At 50.9% G+C, this 27,146-nt stretch overlaps 1 protein-coding gene across 1 annotated transcript; it reads right to left on the reverse strand.

Moving 5' to 3' along the window:
- Positions 1 to 26,753, reverse strand: LOC144163947 (uncharacterized). Its single transcript, XM_077694596.1, has 2 exons — positions 25,691 to 26,753; positions 1 to 101 (listed from the first exon to the last, which is right to left on the reverse strand). Exons 1-2 carry the CDS (start codon positions 26,751 to 26,753, stop codon positions 1 to 3), a joined length of 1,164 nt encoding a protein of 387 aa, XP_077550722.1.
- Positions 26,754 to 27,146: the final 393 nt, after the last annotated feature.

Here is a 27,146-nt window from a genome sequence, read left to right on the forward strand (position 1 = left end):
TTACGCCTCGATGGTGCATTGGTGCTCCACGATGACGTGACCGATGTCCCGTTTCTTGAACGAAGAGGTGTCCAGCTGCTTGTTGCACCGAGGCCTCAGCACTTTTAGGGTTCCGGGATGCGAGCAGAGGGGTTTTTCCGGCGGAGGCATTCCTTGTTCTAGGGAGGCGTCTACAATAGGGTCATTACTGGCTGGTTCACAAAAGTTCGTGGAAGCTTGTTGGATGATCTCTGTTTCCTTGTTCTCCATCGCTTCTTCATCAATTTTGTCTCCTATGAGCGAATCGTTCATACACATCCAGTATGGCGGTGGTCGGTTTGCTTGTGGGTAGCGGTTTTCGGCGGGCAGAAAGTGGTGCTTCAAAGTCGCAGTTATGAAGAGAGGACTCGCCGTAGCTCGAAAAGGTATCCGATCAATCTTCGATAGTGGTTGGTGTGGTTGTTCCGATGTCCGGTTTACTTTAATCGGGGAGATGCGCTCTGACTTAGGCAGCACCGAATCGCTGTTCGTCACTCGTCCGTCTTGGGTGTTGACTCCGACGCTTTCAAGGTCCCTGAAATCAGTCACGAGTTTCGAGACCCTTTGATCTTCCACGGACGACCGAAGCACGACAGCACTGGCACACTGAATGATGTCGGCTGCAGCAGGCAGTGGACCTTGAACTGTCCATCCTAGTTTGGTCTCTACGGCCTTCAACTTTCCATGCACACGCCTCACTGCACCGGTCACAATCTCCCAATAATAATCTGACCCAATGAGGACCGCAATCTGTTTATCCTCCACTCCTTGTACCGAAAGAGCCTTTGTATCGATGTGCATATTATTCATCTCCCTTAGAACTCTTTCTTCTGGTACAGGGATGTTTTCGCTGCAAATCGTGTCCACTCCCAGGGATTCGATGCGGATTGGATGTTTGTTGTCTGCAGCGAAAAGGAGAACTCGCACCTTCTTCATTGTTTTCCGCGTTTTTTGACCACCGAACACGCCTACGGTCAACGTTTCCTCGCCCAGCGGTTTGCAACCAAGTTTTTCAGAAGCACTGGCAGTAATGAAGCTCCGCTGGCTTCCTCCATCGAACAGAACTCGGTAGCGTCCTGACGTTTTCGCGCCTGCTATTGTGGCTGAGAGTGTCTGCAGCAGCACGACGGAGCCTGCTTGTTTCGCGACCAGGTTGACCGGTGTAGACGTCACGTCCTCCATGTCGTTGTTACTGCTGTCTGCAGGGCACACAGATCTTGCGTGCCTTCTCGTGCACTTGCCACATTTTAGCTGGCTTCTGCAATCTCTCGCCAAGTGACCCTTCTTGAGACAACGAAAGCATCGTCCAGCTTTAGCGAGCATCTTCTTTTTGCACGAAAGGCTGAGTTCTTTGGCATCACAGGCTTCGGAAGAGTGTGCTCCAGAGTGGCAAAAGAAGCATTGCTGCGGCGGGTTCACTGATCTTCGCAGAGCAGCTGCCGTGGGAACATCACATGGGTGGTTTCGTTTTCGTGCTTCTTTCTCTGGGGTGCGATGAAGTTTCTGTTCCGCGCGTTCAGCAACAGCCTCTCGACACATAAGCTGGTGGTCGAAGAATTCCAGAAGCACTTGAAGCTCCTTGTCGGGGGAGGCCGTTAAACCGGATGAGTCGCCGTGTGGGTTCGATGAAGCGCCATCTGGGCAAACTGGCGTCTTGCGCCCCTCGTGGAACCGCAAGACCATGTCTGTCGGTAGAACCCTTAGCAGGATTTCCCGAAGCATGGTGCAGTATGTCGTGGAGCTCGTGCCAAGCGCCTTGAGGCTGCGAATGTCACCTGGACCCGATCGTAAAGTTGCAAGTTGCCTCAGTTGTCGGACGTCGGATGACGATGACACCGGCTTCAAGTCCAGGAGGCCTCGCAGATGATCTTGCAAGATGATGCGGTCATCTCCGAAGCGCTGTTTCAGGATCTCGATGGCGTCCTTGTAGCAGCAATCGGTAGCTTGCAGTCCGGCTATGGCTGATGCAGCTGCTCCAGTCACGAGGCTGCTCAAGTAGGTAAACTTGTCAGCCGTGCTGAGCTCGTCCTTGTTGTGGACGGCTGCCGAAAACTGTGTCCAGAATCGCTGCCACGATCTGCGGTTCCCGTCAAATGTGAGGAGCTCTAGCTGAAAAAGCTTGCATTTGCCAGTCGGTGATGGGTGGACGGTCGTCGGACGTGGCGTTGAAGACCGGGATTCTTGCAGCTTGAGACGAAGGTTCGCGGTAGCACTGACAACCTTGTCGCGGTATTGTCCCGTGTCTGTTGTCTCGCTGTCTACTAGATCCCCCGGTGTCTCTTCAAAGATCGCCTCGTCCAACTTCTCTATATGGCCATAAAATGCATTGATTCGTTCGAGCAGTACACTCACCGCTCCTGCCGTCGCCTCTCTGTTTCCACTTATGTGGCCTTCCGCATCCCTTAGAAGGCCATCCAGTTACGCCCGTAGGCTGCGTCGTCGTCGAAGCTGTCGTTCCATTCGGTCGCACGCAGCTGGGAACTCGCCAAGATCGCAGCCGCCGCGTCTTTTTCTGGGCTTTCGCGGGTCCGTGCGTCGATGGGCTTGGCGTCGTCTAGAAGTCCCAGGTTCTCGGCACCATGTGTTGGACCTCTGGGTCCTCCAGCTGCGGCGCGATTCTCAGGAAGGGGAGCGACACGTCGTGATCCGATGAGGCTTTAATGGAAAACAAGAAGAAGAAGTGGCGCGAGCCAACGCAGCCACGATAGCATGCGGCAGCTCGTGAAGAGCATGATGAAAATGATGATGATCAGCGTCGTCTGCTGGAAGTGGTGAAGACGAGGAAGTCACAACAATATATTTATATATATATATATATATATAGGGAGTAGTAGAACTTTGAAGATGGTAGAGAACACAAGAGAAGAAAAACTTCGAACAAGGTAAAAGCACGATTGTGGCCTACGTTTCAGCAAAGAGAACTTGCTTTCCTCAGGGCCCGAGGAAAGCAAGTTCTCTTTGCTGAAACGTAGGCCACAATCGTGCTTTTACCTTGTTCGAAGTTTTTCTTCTCTTGTATATATATATATATATATATATATATATACTGCCGATTCAAAATTCTTCATCTGTTTGTATGACCTACTGCATTCCCGCTTATTATTTCTGAGGTTTTCTTGACTGTCAACCTTGTCACTATCTTTCTCTCTCAAAGGAGGGCAGCGGATTGGGTCAACGGACCCTTCCTATCAAACTCAATCTCTATCTATAAAACAGTGTGCCAGAGATGAACCCTGATGCCTTAAAAAAGACAAGTCTTCTTGTGGAAACGTTGGCAGAGGTCTGAGGCTGCTACCTTTTCCAAAGTAATATATATACGTGTATGGATGGATGTATATAGTGCCAGTCCTCGGAAGACATCGGTAACACACATTCTGCCCTTCTCAGCCCAGTATGGAATCTATATATCTTTGAATTTGACAAAAGGTATCCCATTCAACTCGCTGGAAAAGCAATGGTTACCAGAATGGCCCCAAATTCTGCAAACATTTTCACTGCGTCGTTGGAAATTCAATTTCTGGAGAACGGCACTATAAAACCATTTTTACAGAAGGTTTCTAGACGGTCTATTTCTTGTGTAGAGGTCTGGAACAACAAGCCTCGTAAGATTTATTAGGAATTTTATAGCAGTTCCCCCTTCAATCAGCTTCACCCGTGAGATATCTGACGAGGTCGTTATTCTCCTAGATGTTACAGCGTCTGTAAACAACAACCGCATTTCTGCAACACTATACAAAAAGCCAACAGACCAGCAGACATACCTCCATTTTCATAGCAGCCATCCCCACCACTGTAAGACTTGCCTTCCGTACTATCAGGCCAATAGATACCTCAAAATTTGCTCGAACGGCTGTGACTTTGACAAGCATACGTAAGAACCCCCCTCACGGGGCACCTTGAGCAATCTTGGTGACGGTACTGGCGATACCGCGGACCCCGAGCCCCCAAACATCAGCTGGATCCAACCGTGGCGATGTCTTTATAGGTGGAGGGTTAGAAACCACAAACGGTGGCTGTCGGAGCCCAGGTCAAGCTCCGGCGGATGGGCTCCCTGTCTGTTCACCCGGCAGGGAGCTCCGGGACCTCTTTGACTACCAGGGTAAGGTCAAAGAAGAAAGTACCCCCGTCTCCCTGCTTTTCCTATGCCATATGGATAAATCGAAACCCCCCCAGACGTGATCGGCCCCCTTAAAAGGGCCGCACCGAAGTATCTTTTCCTTCTTTGCCTTCTATCTCGCTCCCAAAGCCAGATAACTACCCTCGTTTTTTGATCATTGAATCTGTGGACAAATAGAAGCCGGTTGCCTCTCAATCTGTATTTCTTGTTTCTAAATACCTTGAAGGTATCATCGGCAACACATATGACGCCAAAAAGCTGAGAACTGGTGAAGTGCTAGTTGAAGTTAAAACCCAGCAGCAATCCGCAATCCTCCTGCAACAAACCGGCATGGCAGATCTGGAGATCAGGGTCACACACCACCGCAGCCTCAACAGTTGTCAAGGTATGATCCCTGAGGCAGATCTCCTAACCGAGACAGAGACTGATCTGCTCAAAGGCCTAAAAAAATGGCGTGACAGCAGTAAGGCGCATCGTCATCAGGAGAGAGAACAAAGAAATAGCCACCAAACATCTGATCCTGACTTTCGACCGCTGCACACTGCCCGAGCATGTCAACGCAGGTTTCATCCGTTGTTCTGTCCGGCCGTACATCCCGAACCCAAGGCGCTGTTTCAAGTGCCAGAGGTTCGGGCATGGTAACAACTCCTGTCGAGGCAGAACAACATGTGTCAAATGCGCCCAGCACGATCATCTCTCCGACAACTGCACTGCAACCAACTTAACCTGCCCGAATTGCCAGGGTCCACACGCAGCATCCTATCGCGCTTGTGAAAAGTTTCATCGTGAAAAAAAAATCATTAACCTTAAGATAACCGAAAAAATCACCTTCCCAGAGGCGCGAAAGAGGTTCGCCTCCTTTCCTCTGGGCAGGTACGCCGACGCAGCTCGCCGGGGGGCGGAGCGGCGTTTGGTTTCGGCGGGGACCCAGTACCGCGAGTCGGACTTGGTCCCGCCTCCACCCCCTCCCCCCTGGGTTGCCTATGGCAGCCCAACCCGCCTCCGCACCGCTCGCTCACCCAGCAGCGGCTGTGGTTGCAACAACGTTTTTTGGGGATGCCGCTGCATCCACTGCTTCCTCTCCACCGGCCCAAAGCACACGCAAGGGCACGGAGATGAAGACGGAGGCAGTCGCAGTGACCCCCTTCCCGCCCTCACTGTCTGTGCCACCTGTGGTGCTCCCCACGCCTTCGGCACTGGCAGCGCAGGCAAAGAACACCCGAAAGGGTAGCACGTCAAGGGGGCCCAGTCCGCTGGGCACCCCCTTGCCTTCAGATGACGACATGGACGTCGAGCCCTTCCGGCTTTCATCGCAACGGAAGGAATGGGCCGCGCCGTCCAGGTAAGTAGAGAAGGCAAAAAAGCCCCTCCCAAGAGTGCAAGCCCCGAAAGACCCTACATAAATAATCACACTCCAGTAGCTCTAACACATCATAATGGGAAGAGAAAACATAGTTCAATGGAACTGCAGAGGCTTTCTGAATAATCTTGACGACGTGCATGAGATTCTGCATGCCAACCAGCCAAGTTTAATGTGTGTCCAGGAAACACATCTGAATTCCAAACACACAAATTTCTTGAATAGTTACCTGGTATACAGGAAAGACAGGGATGGCTGCACACACTCTTCTGGTGGTGTGGCCATAATTGCCCGCAAATCCTTAGCATGCCACCCTGTCACCTTGAACACCGTCCTTGAGTCTCTAGCCGTGTGCACAATATTATTTAATAGGTTGATAACGATATGCTCCATATACATTCCTCCTGATGTAGCACTTACGAGCTCTGACTTCGAGGCGCGGGTTGACCAGCTGCCCGAACCATACATCCTTACAGGCGACCTTAATGCTCACAACTCTCTTTGGAGCTCTTCTCGCACGTATGCCCGAGGTCGCCTGATAGAGAAGTTTTTAACATCCTCTGGCGCATGCCTTTTCAACAAGAAACAGTCTACATACCATAACATAGGACACAACGCATACTCACATCTTGACTTGGCTATTGGTTCTGCAATTCTCTTTCCATGTCTTCAATGGGGTGTGGGCACAGACCCATATGGTAGTCACCATTTCCCCACTTCATTAACGCATATAGGTACAGGCCCCAGCAGTCCATCTTCCCATAAAAGGTTTAATGAAGCAAGAGCTAACTGGAATACATTTACAGAGACACCCAAACTACACTACATGTCCATAACACACCTACACGTTGAAGAAGCTACTCAACTGTTCAGGGCGCACATCGTCGACACCGCCGAAAGGTCCATTCCCCACGCCTCTGTAGCCCCGCGCAACCAGCGGAGGCCGTGGTGGAATGAGGACTGTAGGCGGGCGCGAGAGGCCCAGAACAAGGCGTGGGGTATCCTTCGCCGGTACCATACGTCGAGTAACCTCCTCTTGTTCAAACGGGCCAAGGCGTTCGGAAAACGTGTGCGCCGTGAGGCAAAACGGGAGAGTTGGCGTACATTCATAACATCAATTAACTCCTACACAGACACACGCAAATTATCGACACGAATACGCAAACTCAAGGGACATCAAACACACAGCCTGCCTCTGGTCAGTACAGCAGGGGACACACTCGAAGACCAGGCTGACACACTCGCACAACACTTCCAACACGTTTCCAGTTCAGAACACTACACAAACACCTACATGAAACACAAACTCGTGGCCGAAAAGAAGCCTTTACATGACAATGACAGGTCAGCCACCTTTTATAACTCCGAGTTCACGCTTCATGAGCTGAGGGGGGCTCTGAGCACGTGTAAACCCTCAGCTCCAGGCCCAGACAACATTACGTATACAATGATACAGAACTTACACACAGACACTCTTGTAACACTTCTTCACCTTTTCAACAGGATATAGCTATCGGGGCACATTCCAAAGCCTTGGAGGGATGCCATAGTTGTAGCATTCTTGAAAGAAGGGAAGGACCTTTCTTCTCCTGCTAGCTATCGACCCATTGCCCTGACCAGCTGCCTGTGCAAGCGTCTCGAGAAGATGATAAACCGGAGGCTCGTGTACTTTTAGAGTATAACGGCCTTTTCAAGAGCTGCCAGGCAGGCTTCAGGGCGGGGCGATCCACGAATGATCAACTTGTGGCACTAGAGTCATATATTAAGGATGCCTTCATTCATAAACAGTTCTGTTTAACTGTGTTTTTCGACCTAGAAAAGGCATATGACACCGCTTGGCGTTACGGGATCCTTACTGACCTGAAGTCATTCGGTGTTTCTGGTAATATGTTTAACACCCTTGCTAGCTCTTTGTCGGAGAGAACCTTTCGCGTCAGAGTTGGCTCTGCACTGTCAAAGGTACACGTGCAAGAAAATGGCGTGCCGCAAGGCGGAGTTCTAAGCTGCACTCTCTTCATAGTAAAACTGAACTCCCTTGGGAACGCACTGCCGCCTACAATTTCGTACTCCATGTATGTAGATGACGTCCAGATATCTTTTAAATCATGTAATATGTCCATCTGCGAACGTCAAGTCCAGCTCGGCGTCAAGAAGCTTGCCGGCTGGGCAGACAAGAATGGTTTTAAATTGAATCCTGTAAAAAGCTCCTGCGTTGTGTTCTCTAGGAAGCGCGGGGTCCACATAGACCCAGACATTACTCTTAACAGCGTGTCGATTCCTGTGAACAAGGAACACAAGTTTTTAGGCATTTTTCTCGACGAAAAGCTTACATTCATCCCGCATATCAGACAGCTCAAATGCAAATGCTTATAAACAATGAATATTCTTAAGGTCCTCTCACATCAATCTTATGGGGCCGACAAACAACTCCTGCTGCGCCTTTACACGGCCTTGGCGGGGTCTCGGCTCGATTATGGCAGTGTCGTGTATGGGTCTGCTACAAAAACAGCACTGAAAATGCTCGACCCAGTGCTGCATCTTGGCCTTCGCCTCTCATGTGGCGCATTCCGCACTAGCCCTGATGAAAGTCTTTATGTGGAGTGCGACAAATGGCGCCTAGGGCATCAGCGGGAGTATGTTGACCTGTTGTATGCATCCAAGATCGTGTCTCTGACCAACCATCCTTTTAATCCCACCATGAACGATACATCACATTAACAACTCTTTTTAAACAGGCCATCTATTCTCTTACCGTTCTCTCTCAGAGTTAGGGAGGAGGCTTGTGCACTCAATGTCCCCCTTTCAGACACGCACAAGACACCCATTCATAATTTCATCGCACCATGGCATCTTCGTTCTGTATCATGCGACCTGTCATTCACTCTTGTAGAAAAAAATAGGGTACCCAGGATGCAATTCTGCAGCACTTCCTGTTACTGCAGGACAAGTACAGGTGCGCAGAATGCTATAGTGATGCGCCGAAAACTGGTTCTACAGTATCTTGTGCAGCGCACGGACCAAATTTTAGAGTAAGAAAAAGAATGAATTATCATAACAGTATTTACATGGCAGAAGCATATGGCATTTTACTCGTTTCAACCCACATCGTCAAACATAAAATTCTTAAGTCAATTGTGTACACAGACTCTCAAAGCGTTGTACAGGCACTGTCATTAGGAAGGTCATCTAAAAACTATGTGATAAATTCTCTTTTCAAGGTACTAATGTCTGCATATGCCTCAAATCTTGAAATAACCATATGCTGGGTACCAGGTCACTGTGGGATACCTGGCAATGAGACCGCTGATCAAATGGCCGGTGCTGCTGCTCTCATGACCACAGTTGACATAACAACCGTACCTTACACCGACCTAAAGACACACATCAGACGACAGCTTCGTAACACATGGCAATTACACTGGAGTCAACAAACAGACAACAAACTACACGTAATAAAACCACAACTGGGACGCTACATAACTGACTCACACAACAGATACACTGAAGTCGCCCTGGCTAGGCTGCGGATAGGCCACACACATGCGACGCACTCCCACCTGCTTACTGGAACTTCGGGACCCACGTGTAGCAGGTGTGGAAAGGGCCTATCCGTAGTCCACATACTAATCACATGCAAGGCACTTGACACAACACGACACAAACAATTCCCTGAATGTTACAGACGACACATTCTTTTGCACCCATCATATTTTTTAGCCGACGAACCCATGTTTTCTAGTCAGCGTGTTTTTAAGTTTTTAGCTGAGGTGAACTTTCTGCAGCTCTTGTCATATCACGTGTGATCATCCTGGCCCTATACACCTGCCATCTCCATTGTTTTTTGTTTTGCATCACTTTTACTTTTAGTCACATGTTTTAGTATGTACGTTCTCATCACAATTCAGTAACTTCTTCTTTGGCGCTCTTTGCCCATAGTCGGCCTTGCGCCAATAAAAATCAACTATCATGATCATACGTAAGAACTCAAAGTCATTCTTCTGGAAGAGAACTACCCCATAAATGTTCTTGAAGACACAATAGAGCGAGCACGAAGCCCAAATCGCACTGCAGCTATCTCAGGGCCGTGCATACAACGAACTCACAGCACATCTCAAACCAACCTTGCACTGACCTACTCAGCAGTGGCTCCCCGAGATAATAACATACTTAGCAAACATTTCAACATATAAAACAGAGAAATCGGTTGTGCAGGACATTGGAAACAGTGCCCAGAGTCGTGTACTGGCGAGGAAAAAAACCTTAGGTGCCTAATAGTGGTGGCTAAGACTGGCCCACCAGACAACGCAATGGGTTGTCATTTTTGTGAAAAACTGCGCAGCGAGGTTTGTCCTCACAGTTCAAAGAGGAACACTTTTTTGTTTGCGGTTTGCCAAACACAGGTCGTGAGGCGTGGCATCAAAACCAAATTTACCACTTTCACTGCACCTCGGACTTCCCAACTACAGACTCCAAGACGTCAAGGTCGTGCTGCTGCAATTACGCTTTCGAAGTAACCTTGATCGTTTAAAACAAGGAATTGTTTTTCATGCACAACTTCTAATCACTCGCGCACAAATCAATGATACCCCAAGAAACCTTTCGTGCCTGAAGCAACTAACTCAACTAACTTTCCCTCTTAATTGATACCTCAGACCCCTTCACTTTTCTTTTTTTTCAGAACTCAGTGGCGTGGTCAGCTAACACATTCAAAACCTTACGTTGAGTGAGTACTATGTCTGGGGCGAGCTATGCCAGCTGATAATTCGTGGGAAGATGTGTGGCGTTTTCTCATGATTTTTTCTCCGTCTTTCTTTTAGGTGTTTGTCATACTTATCTTTGTCCCATTTTCGGCCTTCTCTGAGAGTAATGCGAGGTTGGGGACGCCACGGCGGTCCGTCGGCTGTGGTAACGCAAAGCCAGTGTCTGGCGCAATGGTGCCTTTTTCGGTACCGCCCTCTCCGGGCGGCGTTTCAATACTATGTCCTTTTCCTCCCGAGGGGAGTGCAAGGGGGCCGGGCAGTAGCAGCTTGGCGGGGAAGTGTACGCGTCTATGTCCACCCTAGTACCCCCTTCAGCGCCTCCGCCCTCCCGTCCTCCTTCATGATTTTTTACATGTTCGCCTTTTTCTATTGAGCTTTCCGAAGTGCACTGTGCGCAATGTGACATTTTTCTGTAGGTCTAAGACCTTTCTCAAATCGTAAGTGTCTTTTCGTAATTGCTTTCGTTCTTTTTACCATTATCTTTAGCACTATTCCCCTCGGGCTTAGAAGTTTTCACTATTTCTATATCAACTCAACGCGTGGTCGTTCCTGTAGACATGCATTGGCTGTCCTTTGTGTGTCCTGTTCCTCTCTGTCAACGTCAGAATTGGGACTGCTTCCAGCTGGCATATGTCTCTTCATTTTATCATTTTTCTTTCTACACCATGCCTTGGCACTGATGTATTCTTAGGAAATGTTGTTCTACTTCTTCCTCTGCCTCACCTTCGCCTAGGGTTCTCCTTTCTTGACGAGGTTAGAAGAAATGAGTCCCACATATGCAGCGGGTGTATAGAAGATTTATGTACATTCTAAAAGAACCCCTGATTCCGAAACCATTGGGAAATAAATATTACAACAAAAGGGACAACACGTTATCGTTCCTGGCTATGGTCACTGCTGAACTCACCCATGAAAGAAGAAACCCGACCTATATATATGTATATATATATATATATATATATATAAATATATATATATATATATATATATATACACGAGAGGGTAGACACACGTATGAAAACGATGATCGAACTAACGTTTCGACCGGGGTCCGGTCTTCGTCAGACGAAGACCGGACCCCGGTCGAAACGTTAGTTCGATCATCGTTTTCATACGTGTGTCTACCCTCTCGTGTATTTTTGAAACCGAATCCCGGAACTTATTCATCGCTATATATATATATATATATATATATATATATATATATATATATATATATATATATATATATATATATGTGGCAGCGCCCCAGCAGCTTGCGTCGTCTGCTGCCGCAAACGGGCACGCTCCAGGAACGATGACGCTGGGGCTGAGCCACGAGTGGCGAGTGCTGACCACGCGCTTGCGGTGCGCGCTGGGCACGAGCGTGGAATAAAGCGGGGCCTCCAGTTTGGGCCCACGGCGCTGTAGCGTGCAGTCGTGTGTCTTCTCATCTCTCTGTCGCCGTCGCGACATTGGCGACCCGGACGTGATGTGACTCACTCGGAAGCTTGCCTCGGCTTGAAGCAACCACACGTCGGGGTGCTTAGCGCTGAAGGGGGGCAAACGGCAAGCGACGGCGGAGATGCCAGGTGAAGAGGCAGCGGAGGACACAGAAGGACCGCTGGCGTCGCGGGGATGGTCCATTCTGGGTACATGGCTCCGCTGCAACGTAGAAGAGGCGACCGATTCTCAAGCCAGCGACAGTCGCCTCTTCTACATCACAGATGCAACCAGTGGTCAACGTTTCCTAGTTGACACTGGTGCTGAAGTGAGTGTGCTCCCCACTAATTCCTGTGACCGCACTCAAGAACCACTGTGCCATCTCCAAGCTAGTATTAACAAGTCCACCATTCCCGTGAACCGAAAAAAATTCCTGATGGTAAACATCGGCCTACGCCGTGCGTTCCGCTGGATTTTCCTCGTGGCCAACGTGAGTCACGCCATTCTAGGAGCCGATTTCCTTTCGCACTTCGGCCTCCTGGTTGACATGGCCCGAAAAAGAATCCTGGACGCCACAACCGGCCTTTCTGTCATCGGCAAATCGTCTCCAGTCCATCCGTTCGCATTCACGCTTCTTTGCGACCTACCTTCTCCGTACCGGGAATTGCTGAACGAGTTTCCTTCCCTGACTGCCCCTCCAGACTGGACAAAGCCAGTGAAGCATGACGTCGTTCATCAGATCATCACCACCACCGAGTTTCCTTCCCTGACTGCCCCTCCAGACTGGACAAAGCCAGTGAAGCATGACGTCGTTCATCAGATCATCACCACCTGCCTTCGACACCACCATCCACCATTCCACCCTGAACACCACCACTCTCCCCTCCGTTCGCAGCCCCACCCGCGAACATCCCAGCGCAAAGACTGTCCGTTTTGCCTGCACTCCGTATGAAGAGGGGGGGGCTATGTGGCGGCGCCCCAGCAGCTTGCGTCGTCTGCTGCCGCAAACGGGCACGCTCCAGGAACGATGACGCTGAGGCTGAGCCACGAGTGGCGAGTGCTGACCACGCGCTTGCGGTGCGCGCTGGGCACGAGCGTGGAATAAAGCGGGGCCTCCAGTTTGGGCCCACGGCGCTGTAGCGTGCAGACGTGTGTCTTCTCATCTCTCTGTCGCCGTCGCGACATATATATATATATATATATATATATATATATATATATATATATATATATATATATATATATATATATATATATATATATATATATATATATATATATATATACAAATATATATATATATATATATATATATATATATATATATATATATATATATATATATATATATCACAAAAGAACGTCGTACCAGGAATGTAATGAATCTTTCAAGTATAACCCTCTCCCCAGCTCAGATGAACGTCTTGTCAAAGGGCCTAAACTTTTGCCCGGCTACTGGTGGTTTTCATGAATTTCATTTTTTTAAGGACTTGGATAATTTTGCTAGAAACATGAGGCTACGAAAATACTCCTACGATCACCCTACGACAAACGAAGCCCGCAGCACCCTACCTAGCTATAAGCAGTGGACCCCACCCACACAGCGTGATAGTTGCCACAAAATGTACATCAAAGCTGTCCAACGCGATGTGCGAAAAGCATACCAAACACAAATTTATTTCCACCGCACCATGACTACCCACGAAAAGAAAGCCCTGGAGGAACTCGCAAGCTGTCCCGACCGAATTATTAAACCTGCCGACAAGGGAGGCGCCATCGTAATTCTCGACAAAACCGACTATGTTAACGAGGCCAATAAACAACTATCGGTATCGACGTTCTATAAAACATTACCAAAAAATCCCGCTCAAGAATATAAGAAATTTCAAAGAATAAACTTGCTGAGCTTGTTTAAAATAAAACAACAAATGAAACCACGGCTTGTTACCTGATCCCTTTAAGCCCAATAGCCGGTAAATTCTATCTCGTTCCAATGATTCAGAAGGTGAACAACCCAGGGCGCCCCATTGTTTCTGGCATTGACACTGTTACCAGAAGCCTCTCGCGCTACGTTGATAATCTCATTTTGGACAATCCGCCCAGCTTTCCCTCCTTCATTAAGGATACCAATGACTTTCTCTCAGACACCTCAAAAATTAAATTTCCTGATCACTTTCTCCTAGTCACCCTCCATGTTGCGTCATTGTATACTAACATCCCTCATGAAGATGGTATCGCCGCTGTAGCCCTTGCGTATGAGAAGTTTTAATGCGACAAACCTATCGATTCTTCTGCTCTCCAAACTTTCCTTAGGAATATTCTTGAAATTAACAATTTTGAGTTCGATGTAGTTCATTACGTGCCAGTCAGCTGAACGTCAATGGGAATTTGAATCGGACGTAACTACGCCAATATCTTAATGGCTCACCTCGAATCAAACTTTCTTGACACCCAAAATTTAAAGCCACTATACTACAAAAGGTATATTGATCACATATTCATGATCTGGCAACACGGTGACGCGGAGCTCCTTGCCTTCATTAAGGCATTTAACCTAGCCCATCCTAGTATTTCCCTTGCTCATTCCTTTTCGAACACAGTGTAAAATATTGACGTCACCATTAATACCTCCCAAGGTGGGACTCAAACTAAACTGTATCGAAAACCGACAGGCAGGCGCAAATATTTGCACTTTCAAAGTAGCCATGTAAGACACTGCCAGACAGCAATTTCTTACAGCCACGCCTACCGATTTAGGAGAATTTTCTCAATCCAGGATGACATAGACTCAAACTGTCGAGAATTCAAGACCGCCCTCTTCAATAAGAAATACCCCGAACAAGTTATCGACGACGCTATTGTAGGAGGCAACCAATTAGACCGTAACAAAATCTGTAAGAAAAAAGCCCTGAACGGTAACCCGGAAAATAACCGAGTTGTAAACCACTCATCCTCCGCTCCAAAAGTGTCACCCGCGCTAAAAAAAACATCACAATACCATAATGCAAAGTGGATGCTTAAAAAGCATATTCCCTCATCCACCACGCGTTGTCTACCGGCGCAATAAGAAATCAGGCGACGTTCTTCTAACTCTCGTGTCAACCACCGGAAACTAATGCCTGCATGCCCTGTAATAAACCCTGCTGTAAAGTATGCCGACACATGACCACTTCACAGCGCGCCACCAGCACGGCTTCAGACTACTTCGTAAATATAAAAGTTAACTTTAACTGGGACTCTGCTAATGTCGTATACCTTCTAGAATGCACTGTTTGTAGGCAACCACATATCGGCCAAACTGAAACGCCCTTCCGAAAACAGCTCAATAATCACCGTTCTCGTGCAAAAAGCTGCTCTTATTTGCCCCTGTCAAGACATGTGAGCAGTCTCGGGCATGCATTTGAACATTCTAAGGCAACAATTTTAGAATCCGCTTTCAAAACCCACCACTTCCGCGTTGTTCGGGAATCTTATCTCAATTATAAGTTTGGGTCAGCGACGCTTGGTATCAATGAAAGTTACGGCAAACGAACGTGCTTATCCCTCGACTGAAATTGGCGGCCTCATAATTTTTATAACAATGTTAATTTCCTACCTTTGAGTTTCCCATCCGATTTTGCAGAAACTCTCCAAATACAGCAGCTTTATTAGCCTCATGTGGATCAACAATGTCATTTGTCCTTCGGAAGGAGGTGGCGTTCCCACTATCGCTTGGAATGTCAAACCCTTTGTGATCTATACCCATACCTATTTCCTGTTCAGTTGCCAGCTCCGGTGCAATGCTCTTATCGTGCCCTATAACTATTCTCTCCATCCGCAAGGTGGGGGGAAGAGGGGGTACACCCATCTTCGCTTCCGCCCCAACCAGTCTCCCCACCCAATGAATACCTTACTGTATACTCTTCCCTTCTTTTTGAAACCGCGATTGTCCAGTTTTCCGCACTGGCTGAATTTGAAGCCCACGCCATGTACGTTGCCCCGTAGTGGTGCAACCTTGAGCGGTGCTTTGTTAATATGATCCTTTTATCTCTCGCTGTTTCCATTTTTTGTTGTTGTTTGTTGTTGTTGTACCATAGTCACAGCCCGACTGCAAGCATAGTCTCCATTTCCGAAACATATTACGCTCCTTCTCACAGTTTTCTGCAAAGCTATATAAGAAGTGTGTTTCAAATGTTTGTGACAGCAAAATCATATAACTGTACTCGGTTGAAGGCAAGTCCCGTTGCAGCCACGTAAGTAAACGTTGTTTTTTATTGTTCTTGCTGTGTATCCGACACTTTATTTACTATATATATATATATATATATATATATATATATATATATATATTGAAGCGTGGTTTATTGGACCACTAACGAGCAGTTAGACCTGCGGAGAAGCCGAGGTTCTTCGTGCCAAGCAAGCTGTGTCCGACGCGATACTCGATCGGCCCGTGCGCCAAGCGATACTTCTGCCTTCTCGTCGTCGGGCGTGCACCAAGCCGAATATCCCCAGCGGGGAATTGTCCTTGCACGAGCGCCTATGATGATTACATCAATCGCGTCCACAATCAATGCTACAATATCCGCCCCCGGTGGAAAAGGAGCCATCCTGGCGACTCAAGGTGACGAGAAGACCACAGGATCGTAATACTCTTTCAGCCGGTTGGCGTGAACTATTTCGCGTCCACGGTGTCGACGGTCGGGTGCGGGAGCAACCGGTTCGACGAGGTAGTTCACTGGTGAAGTTTGCTTGACGACTCTGTAGGGTCCATGATATTTTGCAACAAACTTCGGTGAGAGACCAGGTGTAGGGCATGGGACCCAAAGCCAGACAAGTGAATCAGGCCTATAGGTTGGAACCGCGGTGGAAGCGTCGAGATTATGCTTCCGGTGTTGCTGGTGTTCAGATGTGAGCGAGCGGGCGAGCTGACGGCACTCTTCGGCATGCTTGACTATTTCCGAAATGGGTGCGAACTCGGTCTGATCTGGGCGATAGTGCAAAATTGTGTCAAGAGTGCATGCCGGCTCCCGTCCGTAGAGCAGGAAAAAAGGTGAGAATCCCGTCGTCGTCTGCGTGGCCGTGTTGTAGGCGTACGTGACAAAAGGAAGTATCACGTCCCAGTCAGAATGGTCCGGCGCCACGTACATCGAAAGCATATCACCCAAAGTGCGGTTAAATCGTTCTGTGAGTCCATTGGTTTGCGGGTGGTAAGACGACGTAGTTCGGTGAATAATTCGACATTCCCGCAGGAGGGCTTCGATGACTCCCGAGAGGAAGACGCGACCTCGGTCACTGAGCAGCTCTCGAGGAGCAGCATGGCGAAGTATGAAGCCGCGTAACAGGAAGGACGCGACGTCACGTGCCGTGGCAGTTGCTAGAGCAGCGGTTTCTGCATAGCGCGTTAGGTGATCCACCGCGAGAATGACCCAACGGTTGCCAGCGGCAGTGCAGGGTAGGGGACCGTAAAGGTCTATCCCAATGCGGTCGAACGGTCTTTCGGGGCACGGCAATGGCTGCAGCGGGCCCGCCGCAGGAGTACGAGGGGATTTGCGCCGCTGACAGTTGATGCATGACCGGATGTACTTGCCGACGAACGTGTACATTCCCCGCCAGTAATACCGTAGGCGAAGCCGCTCATACGCTTTTAACACACCGGCGTGCGCGCAGCTGGGGTCAGCGTGGAAGGATGCGCGTATGCCCATGCGCAAATGGCGAGGTATCACCAGTAACCATTTGTGACCTCCCGATTGGTAGTTGCGCCTGAAGAGCATATCGTCGCGGAGTGCAAAGTGGGCAGCTTGTCGGCGCAGCTCACGCGACTCTTGAGCAGAGGGCACGCCTGAGAGGAAGGCAATAAGCGAGGCAATCCAAGGGTCCTTGCGCTGCTCGGCCGGCATGTCCGTGATGTCTAGGGACGACAGGGCGTCATCAACAGAAACGGAACACGAGTCTTCCGCCGGTAGGGGGGAGCGGGACAGAGCGTCAGCGTCTGAATGCTTCCGGCCGGAGCGGTACAGCACACGTATGTCATGCTCTTGAAGGCGTAGAGCCCAGCGACCAAGGCGGCCAGACGGGTCCTTGAGCGACGACAACCAACACAATGCGTGGTGGTCCGTCACAACGTCAAAAGGACGACCGTACAAATATGGCCGAAATTTTGTAAGCGCCCATACGATGGCCAAGCACTCCTTTTCCGTGACCGAATAATTAACCTCAGCTTTGGTGAGCGTACGACTGGCATAAGCGACGACATAATCGTCAAAACCAGCTTTGCGTTGGGCAAGCACTGCACCGATTCCGGCGCCGCTGGCATCCGTGTGGATTTCTTTTGGCGCGGTCGGGTCAAAGTGTCGCAGGATAGGCGGGAAAGTGAGAAGTCGCCGTAACTTCGCGAAGGCTTCATCGCAATCCCTCGTCCAAGCGCCAATACCGCTTTCCTTGCCGAGAAGCGCCATCAAGGGCGCAATTATGGCGGCAAAATTGCGAATGAAGGGGCGGAAATAAGAACATAGACCAATAAAGCTCCGTAGAGCCTTCATGGTGGTCGGTTTAGGGAACTCGGTGACCGCACGAAGTTTGGTGGCGTCAGGAAGAATTCCCTCCTTCGACACAACGTGGCCCAGTATGGTCAACTTTCGCGCCGCAAAGTGGCATTTCTTCATGTTGAGTTGCAATTTGGCATTGGCAAGGCAAGTCAAAACCTGCTCCAGGCGCCTCAAATGAGTGTCGAAGTCGGGAGAAAAAACGACTATGTCATCGAGATAACAAAGACACGTTTTCCACTTCAGGCCCCGCAAAATAGTGTCCATCATCCTCTCGAACGTGGCAGGAGCGTTGCACAGGCCAAACGGCATGACGTTAAATTCATACAGGCCGTCAGGAGTGATGAACGCCGTTTTCGCGCGATCGGCCTCCGCCATGGGTACCTGCCAATATCCAGACCGCAGATCAAGGGAAGAAAAAAACTCGGCGCCTTGTAAACTGTCAAGGGCATCGTCGATCCGTGGTAAAGGATAGACATCCTTCCGCGTTTTGCTGTTCAGCCGGCGATAATCTACGCAAAAGCGGATGGAGCCGTCCTTTTTTGTGACAAGCACCACGGGAGACGCCCAGGGACTGTTGGAGGGCCGAATTACTCCCCGCTTGAGCATATCGTTCACCTGTTCGTCAATAGTGCTGCGCTCCTTCGGCGACACACGGTACGGTCGTTGGCGCAGGGGTGCATGCGAGCCGGTGTCGATGGAGTGGGCAACTGCAGATGTTCAGCCCAGCGGTGCCTTTGCGCCGTCAAAAGAAGAGCGGAACCGATATAGCAGAGCGAGGAGCCTCACTCGTTGGTCCGATCTGAGTGTAGGATCGATCGAAGCGCCAATGTCCGGAGGCGACAGGTCTGGTGTTGACGGGGCAGGACTCAGTCCAGCCACTGGAACCCATGACGGAAAGTCGGCTGGTACGGCGGTGACAAGGTGTGGCCGAACAACTTCGACGCAGCCAAGGACCTCACCGTGCAGGAGACGAAGGGGCTCCAAGGACTCGTTGGTGACGACTATGGCGCTCGTGCCAGCATGAACTGTCAGTAGGGCGAATGGCAGGGACAGCGATTTTCTATGGAGAAATAAGGGCGACGGCGTAAAAAGAACAGGTGCGTCGGGAATTGAACAGCAGCAGAGCGGTACGAGAGCAGCCGAGCGGGGAGGGATGTCCGTGTCGTGAGCCACGGTGAGCTTTGCTGGGGCAGCGGACTGAAGGTCGTCGTAAGGCGCGTCCAAGGGAGAATCAAATTCTACTTGCGAACGCGCACAGTCGATTATTGCGCGATGGCGAGATAAAAAGTCCCAGCCTAAAATGACGTCATGGGAGCAGGATGGCAGCACGAGGAACTCAACGGGGTACACGACGTCTTGGATCGTGACACGCGCCGTGCAGGCTGCCAAAGGTTTTACAGGTTGCGCAGTTGCGGTACATAACGAAAATTGCGGCAGTGGCGTCGTAACTTTTCTAAGCGAGCGGCAAATATCGGCGGTAATAACGGAGACGGCTGCGCCTGTATCGACTAGTGCGACTGTACATACACCTTCAACAGACACGTCGATTACATTTGTAGGCCTTTTGCAGTTCGAAAGTCGCGCAGCTCTTGCCTCCGGAACTGCGGCGGCTAGTTTTCCTGTTCAGTTGGGCTTGAACGACGTCGCATCGGCGATAGTGAACGGCGACGTGGGGAGCTTGAACGGCGGCTATCGGCGTCACGACGGCTAAAATCGTTGTAACCGGAGGCAGGCAACGGCGACCTTGGTGACACGTCTGTCATTAGCTGCGGAGACCCGTGTGGAGAGCCAAAGCCAAATCTGTGGTTTCCAACGTCATCATTCATCCCGGGCACGCTGCGGCGGCAGTAACGGGCCACATGGCCTGGAAGTCGTCAGGCGAAACAGATGGGGCGATTATCAGCCGTGCGCCACGGATTCACCGGTGGCGGATTTCTGTGTACCGCAGAGCGTGGCGGGGTTGGTGGCATGGCCCGAAAAGACGTCCCAGCTGGCTGTACCGGTCTCCCCATAGCTTCGGCATACGTGAGGGGTGCATAATATAGAGTGGGTGGCAGTGCCTCAGCCACCTGTTCCTTGATCATGTGGCGAAGCGCTGGAAGCGTCGGCGAGACAACGGAAGGAGTCACTTCGGTAGACTGCGGAGGCACTGCGTATCGTGGAGATGGGCCAGGAACAGACGGTTGCATCGTTGATCCAGGCTCCACGGTAAGAAGGGACACTTGCCAAGCGACTTCTTCGCGAACAAACTGCTGAAGCTGCCGCATCAAGGATGCATCGGCCCCGGCTCTGTCAAGCTCGACAGTGGCTCTCCCTGTGCAGAAGAGTTCCGGGTAAGCGCCCTCTGTCTGCGGAGTTCTTCGTAGCTTCGGCAGTGGGTGATGATGTCAGCAACGGTTCGCAGATCTTTCGCTAACAGCATCTGGAAAGCATCATCATCGATTCCTTTCATCAGGTGCTTAATTTTCTCTGCTTCCGCCATAGCTGAATCAACACGGTTGCAGAGGTCCACAACATCCTCGATATAGCTTGTGGAGGTCTCTCCAGCACGCTGTGCTCGTGTGCGGAGACGCTGCTCAGCAAGAAGCTTCCTTACGGCGGGACGGCCGAAGACCTCGACAATACGATTTTTGAACTCAGCGCAGGTAGCCATGGTGTCGGCGTTGTTGTGGAACCACTTCTTGGCTAGGTGGTCCAAATGGAACACAACGTCATTAAGCTTCATGCGATCGTCCCATCTGTTGTGCGCGCTTACTCGTTCGTACTGCGACAGCCACTCCTCCACGTCGTTGTCATCCGTTCAATCGAAGTTAGGGGGGTCGCGCTGGCGAAGCACACCCGAACACATGATGGGCTGCGGTGCCATGTCCCGGTCGGTGTTCAGCTGCATCATGGGCTGTAGCCGCCTGCTTCGTAACTCCAGGATGTGGTATCGGAGTCTTGCGATGCGAAGGTAGAGTCACGCTGGGAACGAACCCGCACACTCCACCAAACTGAAGCGTGGTTTATTGGACCACTAACGAGCAGTTAGACCTGCGGAGAAGCCGATGTTCTTCGTGCCAAGCAAGCTGTGTCCGACGCGATACTCGATCGGCCCGTGCGCCAAGCGATACTTCTGCCTTCGCGTCGTCGGGCGTGCACCAAGCCGAATATCCCCAACGGAGAATTGTCCTTGCACGAGCGCCTATGATGATTACATCAATCGCGTCCACAATCAACGCAACAATATATATGGTTTTATGGCGACGAAGAGACGTGGTGTGATGATGTAAATGTATTTCCGAGGTGGTGTCGCATCAAACGTCTGGCGTAACCGAGCACCCACCGTTCTCTTTGTCGTCGTTGACGAGCGATCACTGCACGCACTCCAAGGTTTCGTATCCTCGACGCAAAGCCAAAAACGACGCAAATGTCTTCAAAAAAAGCATGTTTACTGGAGCGAACTTGTGCTCCCTAATAACTAAAAAAATAGGAAGGCAGAAATGCAGCACTCACCAAAAAGGCGTGAGTGGGCGTGCATTGATGAATCGAATACCGCGGCGTCTGCTCTGCACGCCTTTATCTTTGGACACCCGTGGTTCAGGAGCCGTATATTTGCATCCCGAACAATGTAGATCAACGAAAATTATTCCAGACTTTTGGCGTTCATTACAAACGCAAGTGTCGTCTTATCGAATGCCCGGGCGTCCGCACTGCAGGCTTTTTATCTTTCGGCGCGCATGGTTCTCGAAACGTCGATTCGCATCGAGAACATAGCAGATCCAAGAAGATTATTATGGGCCGTTCACGTTAGATCGGAATGCTCTCCCTATTACAACAGATAACACAGGTGGCACAGAAAAAAAGAATGGAAAACGCGCTTTCCTAGGCGCAGAGATAACACAGACCGGCGCAGCCGGGCGGTAAAAGCAAAACACAAATAAACAAACCCAATGTATGGTTCGCGGCATTACCCCCCCTTTAAGAGTGCATGGACCCGATGCTAATATAAGAGACAGTCCGAGCAAATGAAAATAAAAGTTCGTCATCGTCCGTAGAAATGTTTTAAGGGAACCACGTGGACGACGTCAGGCCGCGTGGGTTGTCGTGATGTGCCGGAGTCACCATCGGGGATCACTTCGTAGGTACGTTGGCCAACACGTCGTAGAGTCTGGTAGGGTTGGAAATACCGTCGCAGGACCTTCTCCCTGAGTCCGCGTCGTAGGATGGGAGTCCAAACCCACACACGATCCCCTGGTTGGTACTCGGCGTCTCGACATCGAAGGTTGTAGCGGCCCGCATCCACCAGCGGGTGGTCCGTTATACGAACTCCAGCGAGCTGGCGGGCCTCCTCCGCACGTTGAAGATATCCGTGGACGTCGGCGTTGAGGTCGTTGTCTTCTACGTGCGGAAGCATGGCGTCGAGCATCGTAGCCGGCCTTCTACCGTAGACAAGCTCGAACGGCGTCAGCTGCGTCGTCTCCTGGATAGCCGTGTTGTACGCAAACGTGACATACGGGAACACTTCGTCTCAAGTCTTATGTTCAACGTCAACGTACATTGACAGCATATCTACGATTGTCTTGTTCAGACGTTCTGTTAGTCCGTTAGTTTGGTGGTGGTACGCCGTCGTGGTGGTACGCCGTCGTGTTGCTGTAGCGTAATACTCCTTGCATCAGCTCCGCAGTAAATGCCATTCCGCGGTCTGTGATTAGGACTTCCGGGGATCCATTTCGCTGCACAACTTGGACTATAAAGAACTTCGCCACTTCTTGTGCAGTTCCACTCGGAAGAGCGGTGGTCTCTGCGTAGCGCGTCATGTAGTCTCTCGCTACGACAATCCACTTGTTCAGTGATCGTAACGTAGGGAACGGGCCTAAAAGGTCCATTCCAATCTGTTGAAATGGTCTCGATGGGACGGCGATTGGTTGCAGAAGTGCGGCGGGTCTTGTCGGCGGCGTTTTTTGTCGCTGGCAGTCACGGCAGCTCCGGACGTAGCGGGTGACGCCAGAGGTAAGGCCGGGTCAGTAGTACCTGGCCTTGATTTTTCCAATAGTGCCGGCTGTGCCGAGATGTCCAGAAGACGGGTCGTCGTGGAACGCTTCCAAAATGTCATCACGAAGGTCCGCGGGGATGACGAGAAGGTAATTCGCCCTTGTTCCAGGGCTGAAATTCTTCACGAGGACGGAGTTTCTCTGGTTGAATGCTGGTAAGCTGCGTTTAAAGGTCCTAGGAACGGCAACGTTGCATCCCTTGAGGTACTCGATTATGACACGTAAGACGGGGTCGGCATGCTGCTTGGCGGCTAGGTCGCTGTCCGTCACGACCCCGAAGAACGCGCTGTCTTCATCAGAGTCTTCTGGTGGTGGGTTTTCGTCGAAATGAGCGAGCACGGGCAGGCTTTGCAGGCGTTTTTGCAGCTCGCAGAACGCCTTTTCTTGGTTGTCTTCCCAGCTAAAAGGGGTGCTACATTTCGTCAAGTGCATAAGCGGCTCTGCCATGCGTGCGAAGTTTGCGACGAAACGCCGGTAGTACGCGCACAGCTCGAGAAATTTTCGCACGCCCTTCTTGTCTTTCTGCCTTGGGAAGTTCGCAATGGCTGATGTTTTTGCTGGGTCAGGTAGGACTCCCACGGCGTTGACGATGTGGCCCATGAACTTGAGTTCCTCGTATGCGAAACGGTACTTTTCAGGCTTCAGCGTCAACCCCGACATATGAATGGCCTCGAGTACAGACTAACCTTGCGAGGTGTTCGTCGAAAGTCCGGGAGAATACCACAACGTCGTCGAGGTATACGAGGCAGGGGTGCCACTTCAGGCCAGCTAGCACAGTGTCCATGACTCTTTGGAACGTTGCTGGTACCATGCATAGCCCGAACAGCATCACATTGAACTCGTATAGGCCGTCCGGGGTTAAGAATGCAGTCTTCTCTCGATCTCTCTCGTCCACTTCAATTTTCCAGTAACCTGTTTTCAGATCCATCGATGAGAAATACTTCGCGTGGCAAAAGTGGTCGAGGGCGTCGTCGATTCGTGGCAGGGGGTACACGTCCTTTTTGGTAATCTTGTTCAATCCCCGGTAGTCAACGCAGAACCTCAGTTTGCCGTCTTTTTTCTTCACGAGTACGACCGGCGCAGCCCACGGACTTTTCGATGGCTGTATAATGTCGTCGTTGAGCATGTCGTCGACTTCCGTTCGCGTGGCTTCGCGCTCGTGTGAAGAGACGCGGTACGGTGACTGTCGGGTAGGTCGGGCTCCATCCTCGGTTGTTATCCAGTGCTTCGCCAGAGGTGTTTGACGTAACTTTGAGTTCGACGAAAAACACTCGCTGTAGCGACGCAGCAAAGCCAATAACTTGTTCCTTTCTTCTTGCGGTAGTAGCGGATTCACGACGAAGGGGTGCGGAAGCATGAAGGTATCGTCGGGTGCGCGTCCAAAGTAGGCGACTGCTGTCACGTTACTTGCATGTTGCGTTTCTTCGACGAACGCAATTGCAGCGCCCTTGTTTAAATGCTGGTACTCCTCGGTGAAATTGGTGACCAAAACGTTGGATTTCCGTTGCTTAAACCGCGCAATGCCTCTTGCGACAGACATACAGCGGTCGAGAAGTAACCTTTGGCCACTCTCCACGATAGCGTCGACATCGGGAGCAGCCCCTTCACAGTAGACGGTGATCATCAAGCTTGCGCGGGGTGGCAGGGTGACGTGATCATCGGCGATCCCTACAGCTGCACGGTGTTCGGGGTTCGATTCCACCGTCATGAAGTGATCGGAGGAAAAAGTTATCGACTTCGTCTGGAGATCGATTATTGCGCCGTTGTATGTCAAAAAGTTAATTCCGAGAATTACGTCGCGGGAGCAGTTGGGCAAAGCGACGAACGCCGCAGGGTACGTGGTGCCGTCTATGGTGACGCGCGATGTGCACGTTCCACTCGGCGTCACGAGGTGGCCTCCTGCTGTGCGTGTGTATGGACCGTCCCATCTGGTCATAACTTTCTTCAGCTTAGAAGAAAATGGTCCGCTCATTACGGAGTAGTCGGCTCCCCTGTCTACAAGGGCGACTACATCAAAGCCGTCGACAGACACCTTGAAGTCGGATGCCGCATTCCTCGAGTTCCGGGTGCGTCGGGGCGTCGCATCTCAGCTTGTGCCTGTTGACGGTCTGGCACTGTGCGTCGTCGTTGTCGTCGTCTTCTCAGCGGGTGTGTCGGTCAGGTTGGGTACGTGTCGCGCCGTATAGCTGTCGTCGTGTTCGGGAGTCTCGTCAGGGTTAGGTCGGGTCGTCGTTATGAGGGCATGTCGTGCATAACTGTCTTCGGCGCGTCCTTGCGTCGTTTGAGGGTTTCCGGTTTTTCGCCGTTAAGCAACTTCACATCCAGAAGCTGCTGCTTTTAGTTTCCCCAGCGTGGGCTGGGAGACCTTCCACGGGCGAAGTCAGCGTTGCTACGGCGGTTCGGCGATTGGGATGGGTAGGGCGACGGCGAACGGTTGAAACGCGCTGGGCCACGGCTGGTTTCAGATAAATACTCGTCTATCTCACGTGGTCGTTGGCCAGGGAGAGGGCGAGGTGCGTCAACGGAGAAACCACGCAGTCCGAGTCTCTTGTATGGGCAGCGGCGGTAGATGTGGTCGGCCTCTCCGCAGCGGTAGCACAGAGGACGATTATCGGGAGTTCGCCATAGGTCCGTCTTCGTCGGCATCTCGTTTCGGGCTACCGGGGGTCGGGCGGGTGACAGTGGGCGGCGGTTCGACGGGGCCTCTTGACCACGTGTTGGAGCAGGGCCGGGTCGACGAACAGCCGCGGAGTAGTTCATTGCTTGTTTATCGCGGGGTGTTTCCGACGGCGTAGAAGTCCCGAGTGTGAGTTGGACTTCTCGAATCACGTCGGTCATGGAGGTGATCTGGGGTTGCGGCGTGGTTGGGAAGAGCTTCCTTAGTTCTTCGCGAACGACGGCGCGGATCGTTTCCCGCAAATCTTCCACCACCAATCCAGGGGCGTTGACGGGGTTCGCCAAAAACGCGTTCAGTTGTCGATCGTATTGCCTCGAACGCATGTCCAGGGTCCTCTCGATCAACGAAGCCTCGGTCAGGAATTCAGCGACGGTTCTGGGAGGGTTGCGAATGAGTCCAGCGAAGAGCCCTTGTTTAACTCCCCGCATCAGGAAGCGCACCTGCTTCTCTTCGGTCATTTTGGGGTCAGCTCGTCGGAATAGCATCTTCATCTCCTCGACGAAGATCATGACCTCTTCATTAGGGTGCTGCGTTCGAGTTTCCAACAAGAGGGCGGCTCGTTCTTTTCGCACGACGGTAGCGAATGTTTTGAGAAATTCGCTCTTAAAGAGGGTCCAGTTGGTTAGGAAGCTTTCACGGTTCTCAAACCACGTTCGGGCCGTATCTTCTAGATAGAAGAAAATATGGCGGTAGGTTTCTTCGTCATCCCACCTGTTAAAGATGCGGACGCGCTCCACTTTCTCCAACCAGTCCTCAGAATCATCTCTAGGGGATCCGCGGAACGATGGTGGTTCCCGGAGCTGCTGCAGGACGATTGGCGACGCTCGTTCTTGCACCATGGTGCTGGTTGCCGCATTCCTTCTCTTGGCCCTTCTGGCAGAAGACCGAGCTCGAGTGGCAATCCCTGCAGTTGGAGGCTGGCTCTAGTTGGACTGGGCTGGCGGCTTGCAGAGGTCGTCATCAAGGGTGCGTACCCCGCACCTCTACCAGATGTCACGAAGCCAAGGACGACGCAGTTGTCTTGAAGGAGAAAGAAGTTTATTGGAGCGAAATTGTGCTTCTCTAACAACTCAAAAGAATACAGAGGCGGCGAAGCGGCGGTCAACAAAGTGACTTGCACAGGCGAGTGTCGTCGAATCGAATGCTCCGGCATCCGCACTGCAGGCTTTTTATCTTTCGGTGCGCGTGGTTCTCGAAACGTCGATTCACATCGAGAACATAGTAGATCCAAG

Source organism: Haemaphysalis longicornis, unplaced genomic scaffold, assembly GCF_048455015.1.
Source record: "Haemaphysalis longicornis isolate Haplotype H1 unplaced genomic scaffold, Haemaphysalis longicornis Haplotype H1 scaffold_13, whole genome shotgun sequence".
Lineage (NCBI taxonomy): Eukaryota > Metazoa > Arthropoda > Arachnida > Ixodida > Ixodidae > Haemaphysalis > Haemaphysalis longicornis.